Below are 12,554 nucleotides of genomic sequence, written 5' to 3' on the forward strand. Positions count from 1 at the left end.
TTACAATAAGACAGCTAAAATGTAAGACACCAGAATTATCTGCCAAGTGGGTACATCTTCTAAATTATGAAACCTGAAGAGCTTTTGAGATTTACTTTCCCTTTTGTCGGGAAATCTTGTCTGGCTGGAAGGAAAAAATCCAAGTTCAACAACCAATTATGCACCAAAACTGTTACTGTTGACTCAACCCAGCATGAATCACAATACAGACAGGCTTTTCTTTCCATGGAAGAAAACATCTCATAGCTCCCTCCACTTACAAAGAAACAATTTTTAATCTTACATTTGCCCATTTGGATACTTTGCTGCTCACCCTGTGGCAGTATATTTTCTGATCACTCTGTGATCAAAGAGGGGAGCTGTTGAAATACTCAGGCTTAGAGCTACACTGATGCTCTGCCCTGATTTCCAGCACTGTTAGACAGCACTGACATAAAGCCATCAGCTTGAAGTCGAGTTCACAAAGGAGGCTGAGATTTGGTGGGTAAAGAGTGAAGCAGGTATAGATTGCAACAGGACAAGCCATGGCTTGTTGAGTCACTGATTCCGCATCTCACTGAGACTCTCCACAGACTGGCACTTGCTGGCCCAGCCCTTAATCTTCTATAATAATCCCATCCTGCAGCAAATGCTGGAGAGAATGTTTTAGACACTTCTGAAGGCTAAACTACTGAGATTTTAACAAAAAGTATTTGTATAGTAAGTTTCACAGTAGCCTGAGTATCATTTGTAACCTTCATTATACCTGTTAATTTATAATTGGAAACTAGAAGGGGAGAAAAGTTTAAAGGATGGGATTTTAAAAACCTCACTCACCCACATACCCAGAAGCTCCTCCTGCCTCAATGCAACTCCTCATTGTGATGCAGTCACTAACAGAACCTAATAAAGCACTGCAGTTCAGAACAACACGGATTTTAGCTCTTTCCCCCTTCTTAGGAATGACTAAGAAGATTCACTGACATTGAGTTCTGTAAAAATCCTAGTGAAGAAAGGTGGAAGGAAAGGGAAGGAAATCTGTTAAGCAAGTATCTTTGAAGTCAAAGAGCCATGAAAAAGTGAGCTTATGGAGCAAACAGAGGGTGTTTCAGAGCAAAGGCTCACACATGAGCAGAAAGAGCCACCAAATGCCCCACTATAAAGCAAAGACACTGAAAACAACCTGAGAAGGTCTTTGAGAACACAAAACTATTTGAACAGATAAACTACTCATACGCAATCTAAGGAAACACAGTTGGAAAATACATTGCATTTTAAGAGTAAGAAAAGTATTTCTACCTGGAAAATAGTAATTAGGGTGACAAGGAACAGACTCACTTTTTTCAAAGCTGATTCTCTACTAACTATTGCCTTTGAAATACAAATGTTTACATGTGTTTGCTTGTTCTAAAAGCACACAGACCACAATGAGTATTGTCTTTTAAACCTAGCTCCCATATTGAATACAAGAAGACACCAAGCAAATTGTTAAAAGGCTGTGTCTGCCTGTGAGCTGGGCCAGCTTTTGCCATTCCACAAGCAGTGCCCTGCACGGGTTCCTCCTTAGCCTGTGCTGCCATCAGCACTGCCCCAAACCAGCATATGCAGCACTACATAGCACCTTGCTTCAGCAGACCTTCATCTGGTGCAACTGCCACACAGCTGGGAGAAAAGCTTTCGGGACAGAAATGCTCCATAGGAAGCCAAGGTATGAGTATTATATGAGTATTATAATGCTGAAACTTCCTACAGCCTCTGCAGAACCTAACTTCTTGTTACTGGAGGCAACATTTGGTTTTCACAAAGGTTTACTAACACCACTACTACTCAGCATGCAGGCAAAGGGTCATCTTTATTTGGTAGGATTTTAGGACAGATTAACTGCCTTTTCACAAAGCCGAAAGATTATAATGAAAAATTCTACTGAACAACTTGTAAACAATTTCCAGATACTTTGCTTAGTTGTTCAGATACCTTAACTTAGTGTGGGAGCCTGTCAGATAGGGATTTCCTTGCCTCCCTTTTGGATTTACTCTCATTCTGAAAAAAGAAAATATCCACAAACATTCTCAGGGAAACATTCTGAAGGATGAATTGATTCTTAAACTCTCCATATTTTCCACCCCGTATCACATCACTAGGTGCCAATCCTAGCCCACCTTTGGCTTCTTCAGCTATTATAAAACAAGAAAATTTGAATGTCCATTCTAAAAAAATCACATTTACTGAGTAATAGTGTTTTGAAGCTTCTTTGCCTTTTTAACATTGACTTAGACATCAGATTTCTTGTGCATTTACTAGCAAGTGCAAAAAAGTAAAAATGTTACTCTTCTAAAGCACCTGTCCACCTTATGTGTCACTCTACTCTTCCAGCCGCTACAAACAAGAGTCTTTTCCATAATGCTGCAAGAGTTACCTCTTCCCTTCCACAGTGCTATGTCAGCTAAGTGCCCACCTTCTTCTTTGATGTCCAGTATATCATGTCCCCAAAAATAATTTGCCAATGACTTTGTCTGTAAAGAAGCACTTTATACCTGTCAGAAAGACACTACTGACACAGCTTTCCAGAGAAGTCAAGCCTCTCACAGAGCTGCAGGGTGATCTTTCCAAACACTACCCAGGTTACATGCTTTCAAAATAACTCTTAGATTTGTTCAGCCTATTGGAGTGAATTCTCTATTTTTCTTTCTTTACCAACACATTCAAGTCCGGATATTTGTAACCCATGGATCCAGTAAGTTCATCCTCATTTTCTAGTAGATGTTACAAGTCATTTATTTCAATGCAGGCATGTCAGAATTCTGTGTTCTTTATTAAGGACCCACAGGCTCTATTGATTCAGAAAGGCAGTATTTCAATGGTTTGTATTTAACATTTTCAAAGACCCACAAAAACTAGAAATGCAATTATAAAAGGCTATACTTTTCTGTTGAGCCCAATCTGCTAGAGACAATACACGCCATAATTGATGTACACTGAGCTTACAGACAATTCTCTTCCAGTAATTCAAGAAACTGTTGATTTTGAGGCAGTGGAATACAACTCCTAAACAATTAGATAATGATCTGCATACAGATTGAAGTTTGATGGAAGAATGGAAAGCAAGCACAAAACAGAATGGACCAGAAGATGGGGATACAATATGAAGCAAGGTAGTCAAGAGAAGGGTCCCAGATTTCAGAACATACCAACTGCCTGCCCTTGAAAAACATACCTTCCACAGCAGAATTTACAGACTGTAAGGGTTTGGAGATGAGGAAAGAAACAAGACTGGATAAACCCACACAATCAAAACATAACCATGTGTCAATTGTTAACAGTATTGTCACCAGTGCTTACATCATCTCAGACAGACTTGGGCCCTTTAGTTCTATTCTTTAGTGTGTATCTGAAAGACTGAAAGCAATCGTGCTTCTATATTTCTACGGAATATTTTGGTATCTGTACTGTAAACAACAATAATTATTTCCAGCTTCACTTTTAATCAGTGGAGTGGTAAGAGCACCAAAGAAAGGGCTTCAAAACCTTAAATGCAATGGTAAAGTTGTAACATACAAGGGACTTTGTGAAAATCTATCCTAATTTATTGTGGCATAATCAGATGTTGCACCTGTAAGCAGTATGAATGATGACATACCACCAGAATTATTGCAACAATGACAGAACAAGGTAAAGCTGAAATCTGCTGTTCTGCTTTACTCACACTGCCTTATACTTAAACTGCCTCTTTAAAAAACCAGTATGCTAGATATGTTATGGAAACAGGTACAGTTCAACTTCCATGATTCTCTGAGTCATTTTTTAAAGAAGTGTCTTCTGGCACTGTGCCACAGACACCAAGTCCAAGTAAATCCTTATTACACAGATCGCTGACCTGAATCTACTGATACTCTTACCCACCCATCAATCCAGCTGTCAGGCAAACCTATTGCATCCCACACATGAAATATACACAACTTCAGTTGAGAAAAAAGTCACACCCACTTTCAAAATGGCCTTGTAAAAACTTCTACCACTACTTTTCCCCCAAAACAATGAAAAATTATTTCTGTTTCTCTGAAGGTATTCCTTTAAGGTAGGGGGAAAAAAGCCACATACAAAAGGCAATTTAACCAGCTGACTCATGCTTCTTAAAGACATTAACTAATTTATATGTGCAATGGACTTAGTTTTTAAAAACATTTTCAAGTTTTGCCCTGCTGCATTTCAGTTTTTAAATGTCATTTTAAACAACTGTAAGACTTATACAACAGCCTTATGAACACATTACCTGTAACATAATAATCGGTATGATCAAAACATTCTCACAATGGTATTGCTAAATAAAAATCAACACACTGATTTTTATGCAGCTGTGATACCACTAGGTTTGCCACCTGTCAGTAATTTTAAATGTTTAAATATTCTCTTCATGAACTTGAGCCTCAGAAAACTTGAGAAGCCATGAAAAAGCATGAAGTTTGATTGTCATTTTTTAAAAAATTTTACATTAGATGACAGAGCTGGATTACCAGAATTGTACTCATTTTGACAATTCACATCTACATCAGAACGTATCAATACACATTAGTTGTTCATTTTCTTAATGGAAATGAACAAACTAGATTTGGTTGGGAGAGTTGTTTTGTTTTAAATACTCTCCTTTCTTCTGGCTTCCTTCAGCAGGTCAAAAAGCCTGTCGACAAGGGCTAAACGTGCAGCTTCCTGGACCTAATCACCTCAGAAATAAAATAAAACAAAACTCAGCCTAATGAGGTGGCAAGCCCAGAAGTCACAAGTGTTAGCAGGAAGTTACTACAGCACCAAAACAATGGAAATGATGGTTTTACACATAATTTATTATTCCTACCTTCCAAATACTTAGAGACTTTCTCCATTCGAACTGCCATACAGTAAAGAGAATGAAGAAAGAAATGCAACATTTAGCTTTTAAATCATTTACAGAAAACAAGTCCCCAAAACCATTGAGTTTTGATTATCAGTAGTACAAAGAAAGTTATTTGTCCGAACCTGATGTTAGGTCAGATCCTCTGTTCTTTTTATCTTCTACTATTTCATAGAATGGGCCTATTACTTGGAGTAACTCTTCAACTTTGTCCGTCATTGGCATACTCTCCAGAATCTGCACAAGTCCAAGACATGAAGCATCTTATGAAACAGCATTTCAATCATTCATTCATTTCAACTGATTTGAAAACTGCTGGTTATTGCAAAACTCAGTAACATTTCACTAAGTCATTAAACTAGTTATTCTGACTTTTGTTTACTTTTTTTTTTTAAATTACAGGGAAAGAACATAAAACTAAGTTATTCAATAAGAATCTTTTAATGATATCAATTTTTTTCAAGTGAAGACAAGATGAGAGAGCTAATGCATTTGCCAACACTAAAACACAGCCTTGACACAATATTTATTAGTAGACCTTGGAACCCATTATTTCTTCAATTTTGAACTAAACCATCTCAAAGTTCAACAGGCTGCTGTTAGCCAATATGATTATTTTATAGACAAGTCTTTCCACAGAAAAAATATAACAGAAACACATTTTTGTCTTAGAGGATTCTTTGTACTGTCAAACCCTGTCACCCTAAATGGAACATAAGGAGCAGATCAAAATTGCTCTACTAGGTCCTTCTAAGCCCAAACAAAAAAATGGACACAATAAAGCAAAACTGAAACAGCACAAAGATCTACTTAGAAGAAGAACAAACTAGAACTAAATTCTGCTCTTGAAGTCATTTGGAGCATTTCTTTGTTTTAAGTTAGAAACACAGTATCTTTGATCATATGATAGGAATGCAAAATCTTAAATCAAAAATAAATTAAACAGAAGAGATTCAATAGTTGGATACTATTTTTAAAGCACATGGTATTATTGTCCCATTCTAGTTTAAATCATTTCAAACAGCCTTTTTGCCAATAGCTTTGCTCCTCTTTCATCCTCTACATTTTTAGTTACCGTATTTTAAAAGTGGCAATAGCTATGGGTAAAAAAACAGGCTGAAGCAAACTAACAGCTACAGTGCACCTCCTCCTCCTGAGGGGCAGCCAGAAAGCAACAGATGAAGGTACATGCTGCCACAGAGCACGCTGCTCAAAGGCACCAAGCACGCCAGCATGCAGTAAGAGCAAAAGCTGCAGCATTATTGCACAGAGAGGAGCTCCAGGCAGGCTAGCACCTAGCAAGTCAACACTTCCAAAGGATACCAAGGGACAACAATTCTATCGACCTGCAGTTTCACTGATCTGCTCAGTCTACGTAATTCATTCTGTCTTTGTTAGGGAGAAATACTCAGACACACAGAGCAGGATATGAAACAGAGATTGAACAGTTTTGTGATTGCTGATTTTTTCATTTGAGAGAACGACAAAGTCTTTTCTAGAATAAGGCTTGTATTTGTTATGTATTTATTTCTCTAGTCAGCTCTGTAAACTGTTTCATAGATGCATTTCTGTGATGTCTGCACATTACTGCTCTTCACGTATTCTAAACAAACCTCAATATATTCTGTGCTACTTACAGCACATAGAAAAAATTCTAACTGCTAGCTTTTAGGTGAGCTTTTAGGTAACTTTCACCAGCAAAAGTAACTGCTTGCTTAATACATCCACTAGGCTTAATAAGCAATCTCAAAAATTCAAAGTGAAAAATAAGTTATTATGTATTCTGATTTACTGTTTTCCTTGGATGTCACACAATTCTTATATACTCATGTTTTAAATTGGAAACACCACATAGTGTTAACACTTCATGCTAAGGTTCCACTTATTTGTAATGCATAAGAAAACAATATATCTGAAATGTAAACAAATGAGTTTAAACAGCATTGCAAAATAAATTTCAGAAATGCTACCTGAAACAAACTAACCTTGAGTGAGCTGTACATTTTGTTTATTTTACTAAAAATAATACATTTGTGTTCATCTCCCATCAGCATATCAAAAGCTCACCCAGACATCTTCCTCATCTGTGATTTTAAAGGTTACCACATTAAGGAGGGAAAAAAACCCCAAAACAAATTTGGAATTTTGTGACAGGGTCATCTGATGCGTGCATAGCCCAAACACAATGTGCAAATACCAGGGAATGCCCCAGGGCTGGGGGACTATGGCAGGCTTATGCACCCTCAAATACAGTCCTGGAATATCAGCATCCAAGTGGGTTTTTGCCTCCTCGGACATGGATGCCCACACAGCAACAACAGACTGCCCACAGTAAGTCCATGAGGATTAGTGCAGTATGTGCTGATAGAACAACCCAGTGGATCCATTTGAAATGCACTTCCATTGACATTGCAAGTAGAATCAATTGGGATGGAAAAGCTGAAGCTAGTATTCCAAATGTGAGAGCTGAAACAGCACCAAAGCAGGGTAAACAGATTTCCCAGTTTCAAAGCTGAGCAAGGCAGGAAGTCATCTGCTCTCCAATCCCTACCCATAATCCGCACAGAAGTAGAATATTTGTGGTTCACTAGGGTCAAGGAAGCAGACTTCCTCACAGGGGGTTTACTAGAGTTTTTTTAGAACAAACATTGCAGTTTCACTTGGTTTTAGTGTCCTGACCAAACCAGTTACTGCACTGAAAAAATCCCATAAGGTAATCTACTGAAATATCAACACATACTGAATTCAAGATTTGAAATGAAGCACTAAACCTTGTGGCACACATTCAAAGGAATTGTTAAAATTTAGTGAGATATTCAATCAAAAAAACAGTATTTGGCCTTCTGGCCTCCTTTTCTGGAGCTGCTTATTTTCCAGTTTAGAGCAGATACAGTAATAGCAGCAGGAACCAAATTACCAGAACTACAGACAGGAAAAAGAGCAGTAAATCAGACTCCAGCTCCTTGCCTAGTAAAAATTTTTGTTGTATCACCCATTAAACAGATTCAGAGTTTGATGTCAAGATAGTGGCCTCAGAAAAAAGCAAGTGTATTTGGAGCAGAACTTTTTCCCTTTGACTCAAACCTCATTATAATAATAGATTACCATTATACTTATGTTCAGATTGACAGCAAATAATCTTTAAACTGGAAAGGTAATCTCTAAAAGTTTCAGTGAAAAGACTGTAGTGAAAAGGGTTGGTTAAGAAATGACATGAAACTTTTAACTCTGTTTACTTTAGTTAATGCTGAAATTCCCGCTTAATATGGTAACTGTGACTGCTTACAAGTTACACATCTATTTGAAAACAGAGTACATTACTCAATGCTAATAGTTCCACTGCAACTATGATATTCATGGAATATTTTTGTAACAAGTAAAGAAAATTCAGGTTGCTGAGTTCTTCCTGAAAAATAGAAAATTATTAAGTTTATGTATTGGATTATATTCATGTCTCCAGTCATGAGAGTGAGACCTTTTCTCTTAAAGTCCCTCTGGAAAGTTGTTTTAGTCTCTTTTCCAGAATAAGGATCACTTACCTCTCTCAGCTCTAAGAACTGAGGCAGTGTGCAGTACAGTTTTTTTTCCTTAATGCCCCCTATACCATTATTTCAGTATTTCACTTTCTTTAGCTCTGTCATTTAAGCTTCGTATCAGCTAGAGCTCTCATGTTTCTCTGAAAACAACACAAATTCTGTGTTTTGAAGGAACTTTGTAATTTTTTTTTCCCCACAGGCCAAACAGCATAGTATTGAAATGTAACAGTTCACATAGGGGCTAACTCATTTGGAGCTTCGGCAGCAGTAGTCAGCAAGAACTCCCTCACATTGCTCTATTTCTGGAACATTTTTTCTAGAAAATCCCTTCATTAGTAAACATACCTTTTTCATTTCATCAACATAGGCTATCATGGCTTCTTCTTTGGACATGTTTCCCAAGGCACTCCAAGCATCCCTAGGAAAGAAAGTCACATACACCTTCAGTATCTCCAGGGCGTACTGGATTTTTTTCAACTTGGCCTTAAGTAGGTCAGTTATGTAATGTCCAAAGTTTCTCTGTTAACAGTAAAATGCAAGAATGATTCACATTATTTTTTAAGTACAAATATATAATTTGCTAGGATAATCACACAGTGGAAGAAGAAGCAACAAACTGAACAGACTGGGGACTGAAGAGTTCCTCACTGACTATCTATGATTATGTACACAGTAAATTGTAAATAAGCCCAGATAAAAGACACACACGTTACCCTTTTGACTAAGTTGAGTTTAAGATCCTCTGCTGTATAAAACAAACAGGCCCAGACACTTCAGCCAGCACTTACAAACAGCTGTCACTGAAGTAGAATAAGCTACAAGAAAAATCTGTCCTTTTTGAGTTTAGCAACTGGGGAAAGACACATCAGTCTAGTAGGCAAATAGTTACCACAGCAGCTACTTATGACCTAAATGAAACCTTCCCCTCTCCAACTCTGCAAGACAGAAGACTCTAACTAAATTTATCAGTATTGCACAAGGCATCGGTCACAACACAGACTGCAATAAAACAGTTCCTCAGTCTTGCACATTATTTGACATTCCAGAGTATTTGTCCCACTCATAGAAAACCACCAAGGTTGGTGGCTCACATTCCAGCTACAACCAATCAGGTGGATGAAAGCTCCCAGCCCTAGTCTATCCCCTGCACTCTGGCTTGGGAAAGCTGAGGAGGAAGGAAGGAGGAAAAAAAAAAGTCCTAGGAATCATTTCACAGATTTCAAGACCACCATGACAGCAATAATATTTGTTCTTCAGCACAAATCATCATTAAAATATTATAAGCAAAACATTCACATTGGCTTTTCAAAGAGAACTTAGTAATTTGGTGAATCAGAAGTCTTCCCAGGCCAAGGCAAACACAGATAGTGGGAAGACCTGCCACTGAGCAGACAAACCAGAAAGACATAAACCCAACTTCCCCACCAAGAGCTCAAAGCTATATTAGTGGTTGCCAGTGAGCACTTATTTACTTCAGGCTCACATCACACACGAAAACTCAAGAAGGAAGAGCTCCAGACACTCCTCCACATCACTCATTCTTCAGAGCACCTAAGACTCATTTTACAACATGGGATAAACACTGCAGAGGTACCCTGATGGTGGTTGCCCCAGAAAAACCTGCCTACCTGAATAATCCAAGGGAAACTTTCCACCTGCAACTCTGAGAAGTGATCAGTTATCTCAATTATCAATTATCTGAGTTAGAAAGTTGGAATACAACAGAAAACGAATTCAAGCATCAAAGGCTGTAAATGTTCTTTTTATTTAAAAAAGAAAGAAACTCTCTAAACACTTTCTCCAAGAGCTACTCTTCTAAACATCTCCACTCTGAACATAAAAAAAAAAAAAATCTCCAAAACAACAACTCATGAAAAGTTACCATTTGTATCTACCAATTGGATCCCAAAATCCAGGTCGAGGAATGTTACAGGGTCCTTGGGTTGCTTGCTTATAAAAGCTATAGAACTTGAGCATCATTTCATTCGTTGGCTGGAATGAACCTAGTGAAAACATTTTAAAATACAATTAAATCGTCATCAAGAATCTTAGTGAGTATTTTACAAGCTTAATGGTTCTGTGAGAAAATAGCCTGCAGCCTGTTACAGCCTGATTCACAACAGTACAATATTAGCCAACAGAGAACATCTTCACCTCCTATACCAAGAACCAGCACCACTGAAAATATTTACTGTACAAACAGCAAGTTTCAGATGGAGCTTAAAGGACTATAACCTTTCCTACTGCTAAGGTCAAACTCCACAATTAGAATAAAAAAGGTAATAAGTAACATCAAGCCGATGTCCTTTCACTCAGTTTAAAGGGACAGTTTTAGCTCTAAGTAAACAAAGTATCTTGCAAGTCACTTTACTGTTAACTTACTGCCAGCCTCCAGAACTCAAAAAAAATAACCAGTCCAAACAAACACAATTAACCCAAAACACGGCCTTCTGCAGTGTTTTTGTTTACCTTAGGTATTTTGACAAGACTTTCAGTAACAGTTTTACCATACCTCCAGATTTGGTTTTCTCTTCTTCCTTTGTGGAACACACTTTTGTAGAGGTAAAAAATGTAAATATAAAACTCTAACAGCTAGCAGGGAAGATTCATAACCAATCCATTTAATCAAGCAGCTTGAGGTTGGATTCTAATCATTAGAAGTTTACAGTGACGTTGACCTCAGAACATCAAAAACATCCGATTTTACTTTACACCAGAATTAATGATGCATGTAATAAACAAATGTTTTAAAAATTATCATACTCTTATCAAAAAGATAAGTTCTGGGGTGTTTTTTCTTTTCTATTTTGTTAACTCTTTCAGCAGAGGGGAACTCACGGTAACAGCTTTGTTAAAGCAACTTCAGGATTTCAGGGAGGCTGAAATCTCGGGGAGCTGACAGATCCCCTGGACCAGGCGCCCGACTCAGGAGCTCCTGGCAGAGCTCAGAAGGCCCCCGAGCCGGCGCTCCCCCCGACAGGCGGGGAGCAGCACTAATGCCGAGCTTTCCAGCGGTTCTCCGGGCGCTGCCGGGGCGGCCCCGCTGCCCCGACCGCCCCGCAGCCGCTGCCGAGCCCCGCCGCCCGCCGGGCCCTGCCCGCTCCCGGTGCCCGCCCGGCACCGATGGCGCCGCTGCCGCCCGACCCTCCCGCCGCACTCACCATTTTTGGGCAGGCTCTGGATCACCTTCACGGCCGCCTCGAACCTGGTGGCGTGCAGAGAGCCGGTCTCGGCCATGGCCCCGGCCCTTCACCGCCTCCTGCTCGGCTGCCGGGCCGCGTCCGGCGGGACAGGCTCGGCTCAGCGCCCCCGCCGCAGCCGCCTGCACGGGAGCGGTGCCGGGAGGAGCCGGGCCGTACCCAGCCCCAGCCCCACCAGCCCCGTTCCCGGCCTCGGCCCCGGCCCCCGCCCCCGCGCCCTCCCCTCCGGCGGGGCCGGGACAGCCCGCCCAGCACCTCGGACCGGCCTCGCCCCGCAAGCCCGCCCGGCCCCGCGCTCAGCCCACCCCGACCTCCGCCCCGGCCTCAGGCGCCCATGTTACGTCTCCCACAGCGGCTCCCTGCCCTTCCCTCCTCCCGCACCGCCCCGAGGCCGCGGGGGCACGCCGGGAAACGTAGTTTCTTTGTCTCTCCTTCCTCTTTCTCCCCTCCCTCCCCTCTGCTTGTATTGCTGCAATACGGGAAAAATTCAAAACGTGCCATTGCCATATTCCACCCGTTTTACGGACCTCAGCTATCTTCAGGACACCTACCACCTGACAGCCCTCTGTGCTGCTGCCTCCCCTCCTCACAGCCGTCCTCATACCCACACCTAGTCACACACAATTCACCTGAATTACCACTGTAGACACATTTTTTAAAAATCGTTTAAATGACTCCTATTTACATTAACATTTTAGGCATGCCTAGAACCCAGGGAACAACTATTTCCATGGTACCAAGAGATGTGGGTGAATACCAGCACAGTGCTACCAGTTAGCTCGGTAGCTAATAAATGAATGGCCTTATTCAAAAGCGCTGTGCATCCAGCACTCTGCAAAGTCAAACAAAAGTATGCTAAACCAACTGCTTTTGTAGCAAATGGAATAATTTACCCAGTGAGCAACAGGATGAAGTAACAGCCCCATTGAATAGAATTGAGTCCAAAAACTTGGC

The 12,554-nt window shown here is 40.3% G+C and overlaps 1 protein-coding gene across 2 annotated transcripts in view; it reads right to left on the minus strand.

Moving 5' to 3' along the window:
- ACBD5 (acyl-CoA binding domain containing 5) overlaps nt 1-11,874 on the minus strand; it is a 30,420-nt gene extending 18,546 nt beyond the window's left edge. The window contains exons 1-5 of one of the 2 annotated variants that reach the window (XM_038127414.1): nt 11,562-11,874; nt 10,283-10,403; nt 8,746-8,818; nt 4,990-5,101; nt 4,829-4,861 (exon numbers count right to left, since the gene is read on the minus strand). In XM_038127414.1, the coding sequence (XP_037983342.1) occupies nt 4,829-4,861; nt 4,990-5,101; nt 8,746-8,818; nt 10,283-10,403; nt 11,562-11,637 (415 nt within the window). In that variant the 5' untranslated portion in view covers nt 11,638-11,874. The remainder of the gene's footprint in view (nt 1-4,828; nt 4,862-4,989; nt 5,102-8,745; nt 8,819-10,282; nt 10,404-11,561) is intronic. The other variant, XM_038127415.1, reaches the window with a different exon arrangement.
- Nucleotides 11,875-12,554: the final 680 nt, after the last annotated feature.

This window comes from Motacilla alba, chromosome 2 (assembly GCF_015832195.1).
Source record: "Motacilla alba alba isolate MOTALB_02 chromosome 2, Motacilla_alba_V1.0_pri, whole genome shotgun sequence".
In the NCBI taxonomy this organism is placed as follows: domain Eukaryota; kingdom Metazoa; phylum Chordata; class Aves; order Passeriformes; family Motacillidae; genus Motacilla; species Motacilla alba.